Genomic DNA, 21,102 nt, shown 5'->3' on the forward strand with positions numbered 1-21,102 from the left:
AAATGATTCATGACCTCAGTGAGCCTCTATGGCAAAGCTTGAGTGCTGAGGAACCCTGTGCCAAGAGTTCCCACTAAAGCTGAAGTGCACTTTAATAGGGTCCTTGACTAGTCAAGTGACCTTCTATAGTACAAAATGAAGTCTCAGCTACACCAAGTGCATATGTCTGCTGAGGATATATCCGTCTACTGGATGGAGAGATAATGCCGCACCAATGAATCTGAAGAGATTGCAAATGTGTACAGTGTGAGGAAATCTCTGTAAACCCACCGTACATGTGGAGAGTGATGACTTGACCACAGAGTTGAGAACCAAATTGAGTCCTATATAGTGGCAAAGAAGACGCAGACTCCATCATTATGGTTTCCCTAGTGGTAAACATAGATCCTTAAACAGTGTCGGACTCGGGTTCTTTGGGGCCATCAGATAAAATGATTCTGGGGTCCCATTTTCCAACAATAGAAATAGACCACAGTACCCTTCAAATGTGGTTGTCTTCTGATGGACCATTATTGTGTTATAGCCTGGGCCCACCAGAGGCTCCTCTGATACTGTGGTGGGCCAGTCTGACACTGTATTTGATCTGCACCACCTCCCTATGGTGTAGGCTTCCTCCTGATGGCGTTGCCTCCACTTGGGATACATTTTTCCAAGACAGCAAATCTTAAGATAAGGATATACATTTTTATCTCATCGACCATCCTTCTCCAAGTGTAAGACCCTTTAGACAAAGCTGACACTAAAGTTGGCCGTATATATTACGTGAAAATTGGCAAAATTGGCCACCATGTAATGCGTGTAGGAGTGTCCAGACTACCAATGGCAGATGTTGGGAGAAAAGCATTGGCCTATTGGACTTAACATGCCTCATCCTTTGTTCTTAAGGGAGACAAATCACCACAAGAAGTGTCTACCAGCAGCTTTTGTCTTCTTCTGAGAACATACGTAGGCTCAGCCAAGCTCGGTGCACATATTTATGGGGGGTGGGAAAGAACAGCTGCCGGATGAGCAAACAGTAATAGAAGATTTGCTGTTATGAGCAAATCACTTTCTTGGCTTACACATCCACCTTTCTTATGTTTCTCAATCTACATCCAGTCAAGACATCCAAAAAGATGGTCCTGGGCTAGAAGAGACTATAGTGATGTCCATTTTCACTTGATGTCCGCAGCCTCATCTCTTATCTCCTTTCCCTGGTCTTTCCTGTAAAGGTCTATCCTACTGGGACACCAGCTATGTCTTCTGTCCGCCTAAGGGTGCATTCACACTGAGTAAACGCTAGCTTATTCTGAACGTAAAACACGTTCAGAATAAGCGGCGTCTAAAGCAGCTCCATTCATTTCTATGGGAGCGGGGATACGAGCGCTCCCCATAGAAATGAATGGTCTGCTTCTTTCACTCCGTGCAGTCCCATTGAAGTGAATGGGGAGTGCCGGCGTGTACGCTCCGGCATGAGCAGAGCTTGCCGTATACGCCGACACTCCCCATTCACTTCAATGGGACTGCACGGAGTGAAAGAAGCAGCCCATTCATTTCTATGGGGAGCGCTCGTATCCCGGCTCCCATAGAAATGAATGGAGCTGCTTTAGACGCCGCTTATTCTGAACGTGTTTTACGTTCAGAATAAGCTAGCGTTTACTCAGTGTGAATGCACCCTAATACAGTATTGTCCTCACTATTTCCTAAAAATTCAATCCACAAGCAAGAGCAGACAAACGACTCTACTTTTCACTTATCACTTGAAGTCTTGATGGTCTTCACCAAGTCTTTTACATGACAAGTGGCCCTCACCAAGTCATTTACATGACAAGTGGCCCTCATCAAGTCTTTTACATGACAAGTGGCCCTCATCAAGTCTTTTACATGACAAGTGGCCCTCATCAAGTCATTTACTTTGCTTGTGGACCACACTAAGTCATTGACTTGCCTCTCCTTGCAGTTGGTGGACCATACCAAGTTACTTGGCTCTCCTATCAACTGGTGGACCTCACAAATCAAAACTCCTCTGGATGACCCCCAAATGTTGAACTTGGGACCAATACCTCCACCTAAGTGTCTTCTTTTCTAGTCCAAGCTTTCTAACACTGTAAATGACGATGGGTGCAGGAGTCTCCATATATCGACACCCACAATCATACCTGCATATGGACCGTAAACTGTAATGACTATCCTACAAACGTAACAAAGCCCATTATTCACAGACAATGCTTTGTCTACTGGGAACAACCTGAGTCATTGCAAAAACATTAAGAGTCCCACGTCTTCATGTAGGTACTTGGACAGCCATAACCATGCTGCTCTATGTCTGTCTGTGCCTATAGTGGTGCCTATGAGTCAAGTAAAGTCCAGGTACCACAGACACTCCTTGGCAAAAACGTGAACTTGTCCTGAGTTTACATGGTACGTCACTTGAGTTCACATGGTATCGGCCACAAAGGTTAAGAAGCGTGTACAGTAAATGTGACGTGACATCTGTGAGGGCTTCATATCTGCCGTGAGCCATGCCAGCGATTACTCAGGGCTTCTTCAGGTCTTCTCAGCGGATACCACATTGGAGTCATCACACACTTGGCTATTCTCCATGCAAAATGACTCTAAAACCAAAACACTATTGCAATGTTCTTCATCAGGACTGAGATCCAACGCCGACTCCTCCGGTCGTTCTGGAAGATTCTCTAGGAACTGAAAAAGAACATCATACATATTAATACTGACATGCTATACTACATAGGTGGCCATTGTTGGGCTTCTGGATCAGTATCGTACTGCAGATACACAAGAGGTCAGCAGGGTATTAATGGATGGGGAAGGGGCAGGTGGGCAATTGACCCTTGGTGATATGGAGGGTACCAACAGACCTCTGCACCATAACCATGGGAAAGAATAGCTTAGCTATATGATATTAATATGGGGTGGTCCTCAGTTCAGTATCCTCATCTCTGGAAGAGTGTTACTTGGCCTAGAGATGAGCGAACACTGTTCGGAACAGCCGTTCCCAAACAGCACGCTCCCTTAGAAATGAATGGACATAGCCGGCACACGGGGGGTTAAGCGACTGGCCGCCGGCAAAGTGTACGTGCCAGCTGCTTCCATTAATTTCTATGGGAGCGTGCTGTTCGGAACGGCTGATCCGAACAGTGTTCGCTCATCTCTATAAAACTTGCTCTTTCCGATCCTGCATTAAACAACACATTGATGTGAATGGACATTGTGTAATCCTTCATTTCCCCTGTGGGGGTGCTGCAGGGAGGATTATTATTATTGTTTAATTATATAGCACCATTAATTCCATGGTGCTTTACATTTGGGATGAACCCTTAATACCAAGTTTTCTCAAAGATTATAGCTGACCACTGGGGAGGGAACAGTTCAGGAAGACACTTCTTGATCAGCTTACTGTCAAGGGATTGCTGTAAGCAGTAGGTATTATCCATAGTGGAGCGTCCCTTTAACATGGAAATACCCTTTAAGGCTTGACTATGAGTTGTGGTAAGGGTCACAAAGTTCCTAGTGACTTTGTTAACTTACTAGACCATTTAAGTTGCAGCGCTTTCTCAATTTTACCACTCACTGTGATGTCATGTGATGAGCACGTAATGGCTGCCGATCTATATACAGTATTCATTGATTTCCGAGCAGTTAGCTCCCCCTAGTGGTGGCTGTCGCATTTATCAGAAATACGCTAGGTTCACACCAGTATTCTGCTCTCCGTCATTCGGGCTCGCCAGGGGATCCGAACAACGGAGGGTCAGACTGGTAAAATGGCAGCTACACATGGACACTGGCTGACCCCATTGACTATAATAGTGTCCACGGGTGTCCGCCATTTTCTCTTCAGAATTCTCCTCTCCACCGATTTTTGGTGGTTTCCGCAACGGAGACTCCAGCTCAAATGTAAACCCAGCCTACACTTCTATAGTAGTTTCCTTGATGGCAGAAGAAAGCACTCACCTCCTGTATATGATACGGCATCCTGATAGGGGGATACAGCAACCGCTTAAGAAGATCATGTTTCCTAAATATCATATATCCAGCGCTTGCGCAGATCCCGCAGCCGATGATAACAAAGGTGATGATCAAGGCCAGTTCTTTTCCACTGTATTCTTTTCATAAAAAAAAAATATTAATTTAAAAAAAGCATAAAAAAATCTCAATGAGTCATTCTCTTATTAAAGGGGCTCTATCAGCAAAATCATGCTGATAGAGCCCCACATATGCGTGAATAGCCTTTAAAAAGGCTATTCAGGCACCGTAAATGTTATATTACATTACGCCTCCTCTTCTTCCTCCGATGTCCTCCGGTCCCGTCCTCCTCCGGCGCTCGCGAACTGACATTGATAAAAAAAACATGGCCTGGGCGCATGCACAGTAGCCATAGTAAAAGCCGCATGCTACTGCGCATGCGCCCAGGCCATTTTTTTTTATCAATGTCAGTTCGCGAGCGCCGGAGGAGGACGGGACCTGAGGACATTGGAGGAAGAAGAGGGGTGCATGAAGAAGAAGACACACCCTGAATGCCCGCCCAGCGTGCACGATGCGTAAGTTTATCACATTCTTTTTTAGGGTATTATTTTAAAACGGGGGTATTATTTTTAAAGGCTATTCACACATATGTGGGGCTCTATCAGCATGATTTTGCTGATAGAGCCCTATTAAAGCAATCGATGACGTATGTGAGTGACATCACTGATTCCCCTCCTGTGACCCCTGAGTCCTGTGCCCTCAGAGGTCAGGCGCAGTAAGCTGGACCAGACATTGGTAGCGGACACCAGAGCGCCGGGGACAGGTCTGATTTTTTTTTTTTCTTCTTAAAGGGATTCTACCATTACAATCAAATTTTTTGTCGATCACACGTAGGAATAGCCTTAAGAAAGTCTATTCTTCTCCTACCTTTAGATGTCTTCTCCGCGCCACCGTTCAATAGAAATCCTGGTTTTCGGCGGTATGCAAATTAGTTCTCTCGCAGCACTGGGGGCGGGCCCCAGCACTCAAGTAGGCCTGGGGGTGTCCCCAATGCTGTGAGAGAACTCTCCAGCACCGCCTCCATCTTCTTCAGGAAGGGCCTCTCTGCGCGTCTTCTTCCTGAGCTGGGTTCAAACATTTAGGCCTCGGGCAGAGCCGACTACGCATGCCCGCGGCCACAAGAAAAATAGCCGCTTACACAGTAAGTAAGCGGCCATTTTCTTGTGGCCAATGCTACGAGAGAACTCATTTGCATACCGACGAAAAACGGGATTTCTATCGAATGGTGGCGTGGAGAAGACATCTAAAGGTAGGAGAAGAATAGTCTTTCTTAAGGCTATTCCTACGTGTGATCGACAAAAAATTTGATTTTAATGGTAGAATCCCTTTAATGTATGCTTCATCTTCCCCGGCCTCCTGTCTGAGGCCTAAAATTCCTGGACATCCCCTTTAGAGGGGCTCTATCAGCAAAATTATGCTGATAGAGCCCGCCTTTAAAAAGGCTATTCAGGCACCGCTATAGTTATATTAAACTACCCCCCGTTTTAAAATAAAACCCTAGAACAGAATATGTTAATCTTATCTATCATGCATGGTGGGCGGACATTCAGGGTCCGACGTCATCTTCAGTCACGCCTTCGATTCCAGCGATGTCCTTGGGTCCCGTCTTCCTCTGGCGCTCGCGAACTGCCATTGATAAAAAATGGCGCAGGTACATCGGCGGAAGAGGAGGCGTGGCTGAAGATGACGTCGGACCCTGAATGCCCGCCCACCGTGCTACAAATTTTATTTTAAAGGGGCAATGCCGCAAAAATGTGCTGGTAGTTCTCAGGATCGGTGGTGGATCCCAGCGGTCAGACCCTAAACAGAGGGGCACCCATATTACATCGATATGCTCTTATAGCTAGAATTACCTCTAATCTTCGTCTTCATACATTTGGCCTCGCTCATCTGACCCTCTATGCGGTCAGTCTGGGCTCTCACTTGCACACAGTACACAGTCACTTCTTCCAGTTTCTTCATTATGTAGTGAGTCGACACGTTTAAGGGAACCTGAGTCTGTGGGTCACAGAACAGAGTATGTCAATAGGCAGGAAATCTGAAACGCTGCAAATATTTTTGTGGGAAAATCCCTTTAAGGCCCTCCATCTGCAAGTTTCCTATGCAGGGGTGTGGCTATAGGGGGTGAGGTTGCTACCAGGCCCTGAAGCCTGAGGGGGGCCCCAAAGGTCCTTCTTCCACATAGAAGATTCCACTGTTCTCAATGGCAGTGTGTATTTAGGGGTCCATTACAGAGTTGCACTGGGGCCCAGGACCTTCAAGTTCCACCTTACCTTATAGTAATGTTACTTGCACACTATATGGCACTATTACATTTGCACTCTGCACTACGTGGTATTTGTCTATTGTATGGCAGTGTTATTTGTTCTTAGGGTTTAGACACATCTTATATTATTTGGCCATTGCTTAGAATATCTCCTATGTATAGTTGTATTCTAGCACAGTATAGCAGTTGTTTAGAGCACAGTTTGGTGGTATATTTGGATAGGGTGGTAGTATGGTAAAGGGTTACACACCTTATCTTCCGAGCCTTCCTTCCAGTAATACAGCCAATACTTAAATTTAAAAGGGTGAACTGGTGGAAATGGTGGTGAAAAAGATACCGTCATTTTGTTTTCAAAGGACTCCAGTGTGAGGGACTGTACGGGGCCGATGTTTGCTGCAATGCAAAAGGAACCTTGTAATATACAATCAAAATGTAATAGTAAGATAGGCAATGACTATGCCATCACTTACTGTGTATACTCGCTTGAAAATCAGGTACTTCAACCCAGGCAGACCAGAGATCCCCCAGCTCAGCTCGCACGGCGTAGGTACCTCTCCAAAATGGTTTGATGTGCTTAGTGAAATCACATTGTGTCTGCCTGATGTTCTCACACAGAAGACGGATGTCATTAGACCACCTGAAAAATATAGATGGAGGTGCACATAACGTATAACATATACTACCATTTAAAAGATAGTGGTCACAGGGTGTATCCAACAGCGAGCGGCAACTGATTTCATATCCTATAAATTATGTATTCAGAATAGATAATATATTATAATATTCATAAACTAATACAGTAACTTTGTACATACATCATACTTCTTATATCCTGTACTGATCCTGAGTTACATCCTGTATTATACTCCAGAGCTGCGCTCACTATTCTGCTGGTGCAGTCACTATGTACATACATTACATTACTTATCCTGTACTGATCCCGAGTTACATCCTGTATTATACTCCAGAGCTGCACTCACTATTCTGCTGGTACAGTCACTGTGTACATACATTACATTACTTATCCTGTACTGATCCTGAGTTACATCCTGTATTATACTCCAGAGCTGCGCTCACTATTCTGCTGGTGCAGTCACTGTGTACATACATTACATTACTTATCCTGTATTATACCCCAGAGCTGCGCTCACTATTCTGCTGGTACAGTCACTGTGTACATACATTACATTACTTATCCTGTACTGATCCTGAGTTACATCCTGTATTATACTCCAGAGCTGCGCTCACTATTCTGCTGGTGCAGTCACTGTGTACATACATTACATTACTTATCCTGTATTATACCCCAGAGCTGCGCTCACTATTCTGCTGGTACAGTCACTGTGTACATACATTACATTACTTATCCTGTACTGATTCTGAGTTACATCCTGTATTATACTCCAGAGCTGCGCTCACTATTCTGCTGGTGCGGTCACTGTGTACGTACATTACATTACTTATCCTGTACTGATCCTGAGTTACATCCTGTATTATACTCCAGAGCTGCGCTCACTATTCTGCTGGTACAGTCACTGTGTACATACATTACATTACTTATCCTGTACTGATCCTGAGTTACATCCTGTATTATACTCCAGAGCTGCACTCACTATTCTGCTGGTACACTCACTGTGTACATACATCACATTACTTATCCTGTATTATACTCCAGAGTTGCGCTCACTATTCTGCTGGTGCAGTCACTGTGTACATACATTACATTACTTATCCTGTACTGATCCTGAGTTACATCCTGTATTATACTCCAGAGCTGCGCTCACTATTCTGCTGGTACAGTCACTGTGTACATACATTACATTACTTATCCTGTACTGATCCTCAGTTACATCCTGTATTATACTCCAGAGCTGCGCTCACTATTCTGCTGGTACACCAGAACAAGCCATGTGCAGAAATTGAGGAACTCCAGGAGATTTCAGTTCTGAAGTCTGCACAATTTTTACTTTGGTGTAAAACTGTGTTTACATGGTGCATTTTTTGCACAAAAAAAAAAAAAAATGGGGCAGTTGTTGACCCCTTACTGATCAGATGTGGTTGGCCTATCTGGAGAACAACCCATTAACAAAAGAGGATCCCAGAAACCCCTATAACCTCTGTGACCCTACACCCCCAGGGATATTATGGGAATTCAGTTACTATCACCCTGTGGGGTACACGATATGTAGAAATCTACAGAAGTGATTATAATGGTGGAAGGAGGAAGAAGGAACATTTTTCCATCTCTGTCAGGGTCTGTCATCACACTGGCAACCCCCCACCCGCTCCACATGTATACAATGGACTATGGAAGGCGTAACCCTAAGTAACATAAACACCCTCAACTTTCTGTCTTCGGAAGGGGGCAGCGTCCATCCACATAGGTCAGGAATATTCTCTTCCATATCCCGTTGCAGTGTGTGCAGTATAGTGATATATGACCTATACATGGGGTGATACTTACAGGTGTAATTGGACGCTGTACGTTACAGGGGTCGAGGTATCCGGCACCTGCACGGGATCCCACTTTAGTATATGCTTCATGTTGTAGGAATCTATGTGGACATTAGTTGGTGCAGGAAGGTCTAGAAACATAAAAAAACACATAAAAACATAAGTATATACAGTATACACAGCACACATCGCATGGTAAGTATTATAGTCTATGGGGTCCACAGGTTTCTGCAGGTAACCGCTTTGTAAGTGCATCGGGGTTCTGATTTTGGGTCCCCAAGTGGACCCAAAGAATGGAAACCCCAATGCTGGTCTGAAGCTAGCTTCTGTCATGTTGTTTGCATTGAATGTTCATGGGAACGGACACAGAATCAATGTGTGACAGTTTAATGTCCGTTGCTGTCATCCTATGATGGAAGACAGCAACGGACATTAATAACAGTTGTGTGAACCCCCGCTATCCATCGTGAGAATATGAGATACCACATAGTATAAGGGTTATAATAATAGGATTGCACATAAACAAGGTACAAGGACAATGAAAGAGAATATAGACATGGGGTGACCCCCAATGTCCACTAGCTGACACCCCAAGGTATACAGACAAATCACAGATAATGAGCAACAAGTATGGTTTGGCTGGCATGACGTATCTCAATCGGTTTTTGGAGTTCCACCCCCAGCCCCTTCTTCTTATACATGTCCGTATGTCTGCCGGTCACTGATTTGGAATTTGAGCATAAACTTTTTGTAACACGCACAGCCTTACGGCAAAGCTAAGACAAGTAACATGGGAGCTAGAATCCTCAAAAAGTGCTTTTAACCCTTTCCGATACAGTACATTACAGTAAGCGGGTGCAGCAGAAAAAGCAGCACATGGCACAATTTTTGTTGCAACCAAAATTGCCACTTTTTAGTTTATTCCTTTTAGTAAATTGTCCCCCACAGACCACAGTGGGGTACTTCTGCCCAGATTTTGCACTGATTTTTTTTTTTTTGCATAATATGCAAACTTTGCACCAGATTTGAGGCAGACTTTGTTGCAGTTCTCACCTTAAAGGGATTCTACCATTAAATTACTTTTTTTTTCTAATGAACACGTCGGAATAGCCTTAAGAAAGGTTATTCGTCTCCTACCTTTAGACGTGGTCTCCGCCGCGCCGTTCCGTAGAAATTCCGTTTTTAACCGGTATGCAAATGAGCTCTCCGCAGCAATGAGGGCGGGCCCCAGCGCTGAAAGGCCGATAAGCGCATGCCCATTGCTGCCCAGAGCTCTTTCCTGCGCCGCCTCCTTCTTCTGCAGCAACTCCGCCTCTTCTGGCTTCTCTTGCAGTTCTGTACAAGAGCATAGAGAGGCCACCCCAAAATGGCCACCGGCCGGCTCCTGTATTGAACTGCAAGAGCGGCTACCCCAAAATGGCCGCCGGCCATTTTGGGGTGGCCTCTCTATGCTCCTGTATAGAACTACAAGAGCAAGAGAAGCCAGAAGAGGCGGAGTTGCTGCAGAAGAAGGAGGCGGCGCAGGAAAGAGCTCTGGGCAGCAATGGGGACGCGCTCATCGGCCTTTCAGCGCTGGGGCCCGCCCTCATTGCTGCGGAGAGCTCATCTGCATACCGGTTAAAACCGGTATTTCTACGGAACGGCGCAGCGGAGACCACGTCTAAAGGTAGGAGACGAATAGCCTTTCTTAAGGCTATACCGAAGTGTTCATTAGAAAAAAAAGTAGTTTAATGGTAGAATCCCTTTAAACATAGAATGAAGTGAAATCTGCAGTCAAAATGCAAAATAGATTGACATGTGGGATAAATACCTGAATTTCGACATATCTCATTTACGTTACGGGGACGGTATTACACTATGTATATACTGAAGGAAAAACCCCGCACATAACGCTCTACGTCTGCAAGTCACCTTAAATCTGTTTCATAGAGTCAAGTGTGAGACACGGAAGGAAAATCCCTTCTGGCAGAAGATTACAGGAACGTAAACCAGGTATGGCAGGAACAGGCTAGACCGGAAAGGATCTACAATCAATAATCCTAAATGACTGGAAATCACCGAGGCAGGCGCTGCCTTTATAGCCGCAGGTCAGAAGACTTACAGGAAACCAAAAATCAGAAATGAGAATCCGATCGGCAAGAGAAAGATCCGGAAAAAATGCGGCACAGTAAGAACGATTTCAGGAATAGAAGGGTTAATAGATTATATTTGTCAATTCACAAAATGAAGAAAACAGAAATCCCATTTAAATTCGGTGTGACCTTTGCCCTTTGCCTTCCATCGGTTCTTTTCGGGACTTGCAGACAGTTTTTGGCAGGACTTGGCAGGGAGGTTGTTCCCGCCGCCATCTTGGAGAACCAAGTACAGATCTTCTGTGGATGTGGCTTGTCCAGTCCGTCTCTCTCTTCTTGTCATCCCAGACAGACTGGATGATAGTGAGATCAGGGCTGTGGGGGCCATATCATCACTTCTAGGACTCCTCCTCCAAAGGGAAAAAGTCACACCAAATATTGTTGGGATTTACATATTTCTTCATTTTGACAAAAATAACCTGTCTCTGAAAACATTCTTACCTTGCTGCATTTTTCCCACACCTGCCTAAAACTTTTACAAAAAACTGTAAATACCATGGCCAGGTGAAAAAAATAATACATTTTGGGTCAGGTCCCCCTCATAGCCACACACAGGGGCATAACTAAAGGCTCACGGGTCCTGGAGCAAAAACTCAGCTTAGGCCCCCGCCCTGCACTCTTCACAACTGTCAGCCGTGTCCCACCTATACATTTTAAACACATTTAGCCTATCCCAGGAGCTGGTTTTATACTGTAAAGACTGAATCTTTGGAATACCCCAAATCAGGAGCTGATTCAATATTATAAGGACTGTGAATCTGTGGAATAGCCTACCCAGGAGCTGGTTCTTTACTGTAAAGACAGTGAATCTGTGTAATAGCCTACCCAGGAACTGGTTCTATACTGTAAGGACTGTGAAACTGTGGAATAGCCTACCCAGGAGCTGATTCTATACTGTAAGGACTATGAATCTGTGGAATAGCTTACCCATGAGCTGGTTCTGTACTGTAAAGACTGTGAATCTGTGGAATAGCCTACCCAGGAATTGGTTCTCTACTGTAAGGACTGTGAATCTGTGGAATAGCATACCCAGGAATTGGTTCTCTACTGTAAGGACTGTGAATCTGTGGAATAGCCTACCCAGGAGCTAGTTATATACGGTAAGGACTGTGAATCTGTGGAATAGCCTACCCAGGAGCTAGTTCTATATGGTAAGGACTGTGAATCCGTGGAATAGCCTACCCAGGAGCTAGTTCTATATGGTAAGGACTGTGAATCCGTGGAATAGCCTATCCCAGGAGCTAGTTCTATACTGACTGTGAATCTGTGCAATAGCCTACCCAGTAGCTGGTTCTATACTGTAAGGACTGTGGCACTAGGTGGTTTTTCACTTTTAGCCAGAAATCTTTTGGTCTTGGGTAGTTATTTAGTCCCCTGATGTAGATCTCCTGAGGAGCACCCGATAATTGAGTCAAAACACATCAGGAAGGAGACATTTTAGGGACAGACATGGTGCTACCCTCGTTAGGGTGGGTAGTTATTGCTTCTGGAGCTTGAGGGATATGTACACGGTCATCCCTGCTACCCCACGTGCTGACTCTTGGAGCCTTACATGCAGCCTCGCGCCTTTTACCATCATATTCAGTTCCAGCTATTTGTTGATTTCTTACGTAACCCTTGGACTCCAGTTCTATGTGTTAGAGTATATTTATTAAATGTTGTACTATGAACCTGGATCTTTGCTTTAGTCTTAGTATTTACTTAGGAGGTCCAGAGGGACATTTACGGCTACAGCGGTCCTGCACATTTTGGCTAATCCCTCACTGACTATAGGCTGTTGACCAACTGCTATTTTTGCCATTAGATGATTATTTTTCTCCTTTCAGACAGTGGAAGGCTGTGTACCATAAATCTTCTCACTCCAGTACACCAGCGGGCAGGGAGAATACATTTACAATGTGCCAGCAAATCAAAGGAGCTTAGAAAGGAGATCAGAGAAGTTTCTCCAGCCCTAGTATGGTGAGGGGGACCTGTGGACCTCCCTTGGTTTCTAGGAGCGGATTTAGTTGCCACCCCCTGTAGTTACACCATCATCCTTACTATGGTCTTCCTCAATTCTCAGCTATTACTACCTAATATTGAAGGACCATAAGACATCCCCCTAGATGAGCTTATACCAATGGCGTACAAAGGGAGCACCATATTAAAGATCAAACTGGGCACCCACTATGCTGCTGGGATTTATAACCCCGGATAGAAGGGCTTGGTGTTTGCCCCTGTGCCACACCGCCAATGCCCATTGGGTCAATTCACTATCCCCTTGTTTGCTAACAATGCAGTTTTTTGAAGAAGGGACCTAGTAACCCCCTAGTAACAAATAAGATGCGACCAACCAAGGCCGACCTTGACAAAGACTCCATAATAGCCCATACGTATGGGCGTAACACAGACTGACGAAGACCAAATAGCCATCAGGAACACTGCACAATGTCTACAGGCTACTCCTCCTCATATTGCTCCTTCCAAATATTTAAGGCTCTCCCCAAGGACTTCGCACCCCCCTCTTCTTGTTTTTCTTGTTAGAAGATATTGTTTTTCATCCTTATAACAGATGACCAACAACAGCTGCAGCAGAGCATTTACATAGCACCAGCATATCACCCAGCCCTGCAGATAGATAGGTTACCGTCACCAGAACCAGCATATCACCCCAGACCTGCAGATAGATAGGTTACTGTCACCAGAACCAGCATATCACCCCAGTCCTGCAGATAGATAGGTTACTGTCACCAGAACCAGCATATCACCCCAGCCCTGCAGATAGATAGGTTACTGTCACCAGAACCAGCATATCTCCCCAGTCCTGCAGATAGATAGGTTACTGTCACCAGAACCAGCATATCACCCCAGCCCTGCAGATAGATAGGTTAGTGTCACCAGAACCAGCATATCACCCCAGCCCTGCAGATAGATAGGTTAGTGTCACCAGAACCAGCATATCACCCCAGTCCTGCAGATAGATAGGTTAGTGTCACCAGACCCAGCATATCACCCCAGTCCTGCAGATAGATAGGTTACCGTCACCAGAACCAGCATATCACCCCAGCCCTGCAGATAGATAGGTTAGTGTCACCAGAACCAGCATATCACCCCAGCCCTGCAGATAGATAGGTTAGTGTCACCAGAACCAGTATATCACCCCAGTCCTGCAGATAGATAGGTTATTGTCACCAGAACCAGCATATCACCCCAGTCCTGCAGATAGATAGGTTACCGTCACCAGAACCAGCATATCACCCCAGCCCTGCAGATAGATAGGTTAGTGTCACCAGAACCAGCATATCACCCCAGCCCTGCAGATAGATAGGTTAGTGTCACCAGAACCAGCATATCACCCCAGCCCTGCAGATAGATAGGTTAGTGTCACCAGAACCAGCATATCACCCCAGCCCTGCAGATAGATAGGTTACTGTCACCAGACCCAGCATATCACCACAGTCCTGCAGATAGATAGGTTACAGTCACCAGAACCAGCATATCACCCCAGCCCTGCAGATAGATAGGTTACTGTCACCAGAACCAGCATATCACCCCAGCCCCACAGATAGATAGGTTACTGTCACCAGAACCAGCATATCACCCCAGTCCTGCAGATAGATAGGTTAGTGTCATCAGAACCAGCATATCACCCTAGTCCTGCAGATAGATAGGTTATTGTCACCAGAACCAGTATATCACCCCAGCCCTGCAGATAGATAGGTTAGTGTCACCAGAACCAGTATATCACCCCAGTCCTGCAGATAGATAGGTTATTGTCACCAGAACCAGTATATCACCCCAGTCCTGCAGATAGATAGGTTACTGTCACCAGAACCAGTATATCACCCCAGTCCTGCAGATAGATAGGTTAGTGTCACCAGACCCAGCATATCACCCCAGCCCTGCAGATAGATAGGTTAGTGTCACCAGAACCAGCATATCACCCCAGCCCTGCAGATAGATAGGTTAGTGTCACCAGAACCAGCATATCACCCCAGCCCTGCAGATAGATAGGTTAGTGTCACCAGAACCAGCATATCACCACAGTCCTGCAGATAGATAGGTTACAGTCACCAGAACCAGCATATCACCCCAGCCCTGCAGATAGATAGGTTACTGTCACCAGAACCAGCATATCACCCCAGCCCCACAGATAGATAGGTTACTGTCACCAGAACCAGCATATCACCCCAGTCCTGCAGATAGATAGGTTAGTGTCATCAGAACCAGCATATCACCCTAGTCCTGCAGATAGATAGGTTATTGTCACCAGAACCAGTATATCACCCCAGCCCTGCAGATAGATAGGTTAGTGTCATCAGAACCAGTATATCACCCCAGTCCTGCAGATAGATAGGTTATTGTCACCAGAACCAGTATATCACCCCAGTCCTGCAGATAGATAGGTTACTGTCACCAGAACCAGTATATCACCCCAGTCCTGCAGATAGATAGGTTAGTGTCACCAGACCCAGCATATCACCCCAGCCCTGCAGATAGATAGGTTAGTGTCACCAGAACCAGCATATCACCCCAGCCCTGCAGATAGATAGGTTAGTGTCACCAGAACCAGCATATCACCCCAGCCCTGCAGATAGATAGGTTAGTGTCACCAGAACCAGCATATCACCCCAGCCCTGCAGATAGATAGGTTAGTGTCACCAGAACCAGCATATCACCCCAGCCCTGCAGATAGATAGGTTACTGTCACCAGACCCAGCATATCACCACAGTCCTGCAGATAGATAGGTTAGTGTCACCAGAACCAGCATATCACCCCAGCCCTGCAGATAGATAGGTTACTGTCACCAGAACCAGCATATCACCCCAGCCCCACAGATAGATAGGTTACTGTCACCAGAACCAGCATATCACCCCAGTCCTGCAGATAGATAGGTTAGTGTCATCAGAACCAGCATATCACCCTAGTCCTGCAGATAGATAGGTTATTGTCACCAGAACCAGTATATCACCCCAGCCCTGCAGATAGATAGGTTAGTGTCATCAGAACCAGTATATCACCCCAGCCCTACAGATAGATAGGTTAGTGTCACCAAAACCAGCATATCACCCCAGCCCTACAGATAGATAGGTTAGTGTCACCAGAACCAGCATATCACCCAGTCCTGCAGATAGATAGGTTATTGTCACCAGAACCAGTATATCACCCCAGCCCTGCAGATAGATAGGTTACTGTCACCAGCACCAGCATATCACCCCAGCCCTGCAGATAGATAGGTTACTGTCACCAGCACCAGCATATCACCCCAGCCCTGCAGATAGATAGGTTAGTGTCACCAGAACCAGTATATCACCCCAGTCCTGCAGATAGATAGGTTATTGTCACCAGAACCAGCATATCACCCCAGCCCTGCAGATAGATAGGTTACTGTCACCAGCACCAGCATATCACCCCAGCCCTGCAGATAGATAGGTTACTGTCACCAGCATATCACCCCAGCCCTGCAGATAGATAGGTTATTGTCACCAGAACCAGCATATCACCCCAGCCCTGCAGATAGATAGGTTACTGTCACCAGCACCAGCATATCACCCCAGCCCTGCAGATAGATAGGTTACTGTCACCAGCACATCACTCCAGCCCTGCAGATAGATAGGTTAGTGTCACCAGAACCAGCATATCACCCCAGCCCTGCAGATAGATAGGTTAGTGTCACCAGATCCAGCATATCACCCCAGCCCTGCAGATAGATAGGTTACTGTCACCAGAACCAGCATATCACCCCAGCCCTGCAGATAGATAGGTTACTGTCACCAGAACCAGCATATCACCCCAGCCCTGTAGATAGATAGGTTACTGTCACCAGAACCAGCATATCACCCCAGCCCTGCAGATAGATAGGTTACTGTCACCAGAACCAGTATATCACCCCAGTCCTGCAGATAGATAGGTTACCGTCACCAGAACCAGCATATCACCCCAGCCCTGCAGATAGATAGGTTAGTGTCACCAGAACCAGCATATCACCCCAGCCCTGCAGATAGATAGGTTAGTGTCACCAGAACCAGCATATCACCCCAGCCCTGCAGATAGATAGGTTAGTGTCACCAGAACCAGCATATCACCCCAGCCCTGCAGATAGATAGGTTACTGTCACCAGACCCAGCATATCACCACAGTCCTGCAGATAGATAGGTTACAGTCACCAGAACCAGCATATCACCCCAGCCCCGCAGATAGATAGGTTACTGTCACCAGAACCAGCATATCACCCCAGCCCCACAGATAGATAGGTTACTGTCACCAGAACCAGCATATCACCCCAGTCCTGCAGATAGATAGGTTAGTGTCATCAGAACCAGCATATCACCCTAGTCCTGCAGATAGATAGGTTATTGTCACCAGAACCAGTATATCACCCCAGCCCTGCAGATAGATAGGTTAGTGTCACCAGAACCAGTATATCACCCCAGTCCTGCAGATAGATAGGTTATTGTCACCAGAACCAGTATATCACCCCAGTCCTGCAGATAGATAGGTTACTGTCACCAGAACCAGTATATCACCCCAGTCCTGCAGATAGATAGGTTAGTGTCACCAGACCCAGCATATCACCCCAGCCCTGCAGATAGATAGGTTAGTGTCACCAGAACCAGCATATCACCCCAGCCCTGCAGATAGATAGGTTAGTGTCACCAGAACCAGCATATCACCCCAGCCCTGCAGATAGATAGGTTAGTGTCACCAGAACCAGCATATCACCACAGTCCTGCAGATAGATAGGTTACAGTCACCAGAACCAGCATATCACCCCAGCCCTGCAGATAGATAGGTTACTGTCACCAGAACCAGCATATCACCCCAGCCCCACAGATAGATAGGTTACTGTCACCAGAACCAGCATATCACCCCAGTCCTGCAGATAGATAGGTTAGTGTCATCAGAACCAGCATATCACCCTAGTCCTGCAGATAGATAGGTTATTGTCACCAGAACCAGTATATCACCCCAGCCCTGCAGATAGATAGGTTAGTGTCATCAGAACCAGTATATCACCCCAGTCCTGCAGATAGATAGGTTATTGTCACCAGAACCAGTATATCACCCCAGTCCTGCAGATAGATAGGTTACTGTCACCAGAACCAGTATATCACCCCAGTCCTGCAGATAGATAGGTTAGTGTCACCAGACCCAGCATATCACCCCAGCCCTGCAGATAGATAGGTTAGTGTCACCAGAACCAGCATATCACCCCAGCCCTGCAGATAGATAGGTTAGTGTCACCAGAACCAGCATATCACCCCAGCCCTGCATATAGATAGGTTAGTGTCACCAGAACCAGCATATCACCCCAGCCCTGCAGATAGATAGGTTAGTGTCACCAGAACCAGCATATCACCCCAGCCCTGCAGATAGATAGGTTACTGTCACCAGACCCAGCATATCACCACAGTCCTGCAGATAGATAGGTTAGTGTCACCAGAACCAGCATATCACCCCAGCCCTGCAGATAGATAGGTTACTGTCACCAGAACCAGCATATCACCCCAGCCCCACAGATAGATAGGTTACTGTCACCAGAACCAGCATATCACCCCAGTCCTGCAGATAGATAGGTTAGTGTCATCAGAACCAGCATATCACCCTAGTCCTGCAGATAGATAGGTTATTGTCACCAGAACCAGTATATCACCCCAGCCCTGCAGATAGATAGGTTAGTGTCATCAGAACCAGTATATCACCCCAGCCCTACAGATAGATAGGTTAGTGTCACCAGAACCAGCATATCACCCCAGCCCTACAGATAGATAGGTTAGTGTCACCAGAACCAGCATATCACCCAGTCCTGCAGATAGATAGGTTATTGTCACCAGAACCAGTATATCACCCCAGCCCTGCAGATAGATAGGTTACTGTCACCAGCACCAGCATATCACCCCAGCCCTGCAGATAGATAGGTTACTGTCACCAGCACCAGCATATCACCCCAGCCCTGCAGATAGATAGGTTAGTGTCACCAGAACCAGTATATCACCCCAGTCCTGCAGATAGATAGGTTATTGTCACCAGAACCAGCATATCACCCCAGCCCTGCAGATAGATAGGTTACTGTCACCAGCACCAGCATATCACCCCAGCCCTGCAGATAGATAGGTTACTGTCACCAGCATATCACCCCAGCCCTGCAGATAGATAGGTTATTGTCACCAGAACCAGCATATCACCCCAGCCCTGCAGATAGATAGGTTACTGTCACCAGCACCAGCATATCACCCCAGCCCTGCAGATAGATAGGTTACTGTCACCAGCACATCACTCCAGCCCTGCAGATAGATAGGTTAGTGTCACCAGAACCAGCATATCACCCCAGCCCTGCAGATAGATAGGTTAGTGTCACCAGATCCAGCATATCACCCCAGCCCTGCAGATAGATAGGTTACTGTCACCAGAACCAGCATATCACCCCAGCCCTGCAGATAGATAGGTTACTGTCACCAGAACCAGCATATCACCCCAGCCCTGTAGATAGATAGGTTACTGTCACCAGAACCAGCATATCACCCCAGCCCTGCAGATAGATAGGTTACTGTCACCAGAACCAGTATATCACCCCAGTCCTGCAGATAGATAGGTTAGTGTCACCAGAACCAGCATATCACCCCAGCCCTGCAGATAGATAGGTTAGTGTCACCAGAACCAGCATATCACCCCAGCCCTGCAGATAGATAGCTTAGTGTGACTGAAATATGCTGACCCTAAACTATATACATAAGGCAACAGAAAAACGATGAAAAATACAAAAAAGCAAAATACATAAAAATAAAAAATACATACAAAAATTAAATAAAAAATATACATAAAATAAAATACAAAAATGAAAATACATAAAAATAAAATAGAATGAAAAAAAAATACCTAAAAAATAGTATATAGTGAATAGTACCGTATATAAAATAAATGAAAAATATAGAATAAGATAAAACTATACCTCCAAACAAGTCACGTCAATGAAAAAATAAAATGTTACGATGACTGAAACGCCAAGAGGCAAAGATAAAAAAAAAACCCTGAAGGGCGTTAATGAAAGTCCAAAGTTATGAAGGGGTTAAAGGGCCCGTTTTGGCACCAGCTGCCCTCCTGGACATTATGTCGGAGCTTTGTTACTGCAGTTTTTGTAACCAAGTGGCGATAATAAAGCGTAAAAGCCTATAAAGGACTCAGGGACTATTCTTTTTGTTAGCAATTCCCGTACGTGTTACCCTGAGATTTACTCATTGCAGAGAAGTTTAAGAAAGAAAATATTTAGAGCTTTATCAGTGACTTTGCACCTCGCCATATTCTAGCAATCGATAGATTGTAAATGACAAGAACAGCTTTGCTATACAATAACACCGAGCTGTAACACGCCAATACTGTACAGCTGTCGTCCCTAACTTACCCCACAGAGCGGTGGTGTTACAGACACAGGGGGGCATCAGGGCGCTCAGTGCCAGGAGCAGGGGCCACATTATGTCCGTCTTCTTCTTCAGACTTTGGGATGGCGTGCGGTTTTCAGGCGTCTTAGCTCAGCAGACTCCAGGGCCTTGTGTTCCTGAGCTTCCTGCTCCTCAGTCCTGAGACTCCTCCTATAGTGAAGTGCAGGCCAGGCCTTCCCATCTGTGCCTGTCACTGACATGTCCTCAGCCTGCCTGACAGGAATAGATGTCAGCTCTCCAGGACAATGGCCGCACACCTGCTGCAAACACTGTCTGGTGGCTGTATATATACAGTATATATATATACCTATACACACACACACACAGATATATATATATATATATATATATATATATATATATATACATACCTATATACACACATATATATATATATATATATATATATATATATATATATACATACCTATATACATACCTATATACACACTCATATATATATATATATATATATATATATATATATATATATATACAGTATATGGTTTGTATCTTGTTTGTCACAGATTTGGAGAAGTTCAGACATCTCACATAATGGCTTCCTGTTTCGGTTGTTGTTTTATCCGGTGTATATTGGGAAATGTCTCTATAATGTCCTGCTCGTCATCTCCTTATAAGCCGGGGTGATCTGACAATATACCAGGCCATGGCAGTCGTCTTCAACTTGTAGAACTACAATTCCCAGCATGCCTGGACTCCATCTTGCTATGGCTTCATTTGTGATGTTACACAACAGTTGTGTTACAGTGACAGACATTCAGGGCGATGACCCCGAGACAATATATTGTC

The 21,102-nt window shown here is 45.6% G+C and overlaps 1 protein-coding gene across 1 annotated transcript; it reads right to left on the reverse strand.

Moving 5' to 3' along the window:
* Nucleotides 1-1,658: 1,658 nt before the first annotated feature.
* IFNGR2 (interferon gamma receptor 2) lies at nucleotides 1,659-20,409 on the reverse strand. Its single transcript, XM_075262570.1, has 7 exons — nucleotides 20,256-20,409; nucleotides 8,754-8,874; nucleotides 6,760-6,926; nucleotides 6,540-6,682; nucleotides 5,877-6,021; nucleotides 3,952-4,103; nucleotides 1,659-2,682 (listed from the first exon to the last, which is right to left on the reverse strand). The coding sequence occupies exons 1-7, from the start codon at nucleotides 20,323-20,325 to the stop codon at nucleotides 2,527-2,529; spliced, it is 954 nt and encodes a 317-aa protein (XP_075118671.1). The 5' UTR covers nucleotides 20,326-20,409; the 3' UTR covers nucleotides 1,659-2,526.
* Between the last annotated feature and the right edge of the window lie 693 nt (nucleotides 20,410-21,102).

Source organism: Leptodactylus fuscus, chromosome 2 (genome assembly GCF_031893055.1).
Source record: "Leptodactylus fuscus isolate aLepFus1 chromosome 2, aLepFus1.hap2, whole genome shotgun sequence".
Taxonomy (NCBI): domain Eukaryota; kingdom Metazoa; phylum Chordata; class Amphibia; order Anura; family Leptodactylidae; genus Leptodactylus; species Leptodactylus fuscus.

What these genes read in the sequence shown, in the direction of transcription:
- IFNGR2 (XM_075262570.1), bottom strand. Translation starts at nt 20,325, where the DNA reads ATGTGGCCCCTGCTCCTGGCACTGAGCGCCCTGATGCCCCCCTGTGTC. An exon ending in TACAGCGTCCAATTACACCT is followed by an intron (nt 6,927 to 8,753) that starts GTAAGTATCACC and finishes TATATTTTTCAG; the next exon opens with GTGGTCTAATGACATCCGTC. An exon ending in TGCCGTATCATATACAGGAG is followed by an intron (nt 2,683 to 3,951) that starts GTGAGTGCTTTC and finishes GTTCTTTTTCAG; the next exon opens with TTCCTAGAGAATCTTCCAGA.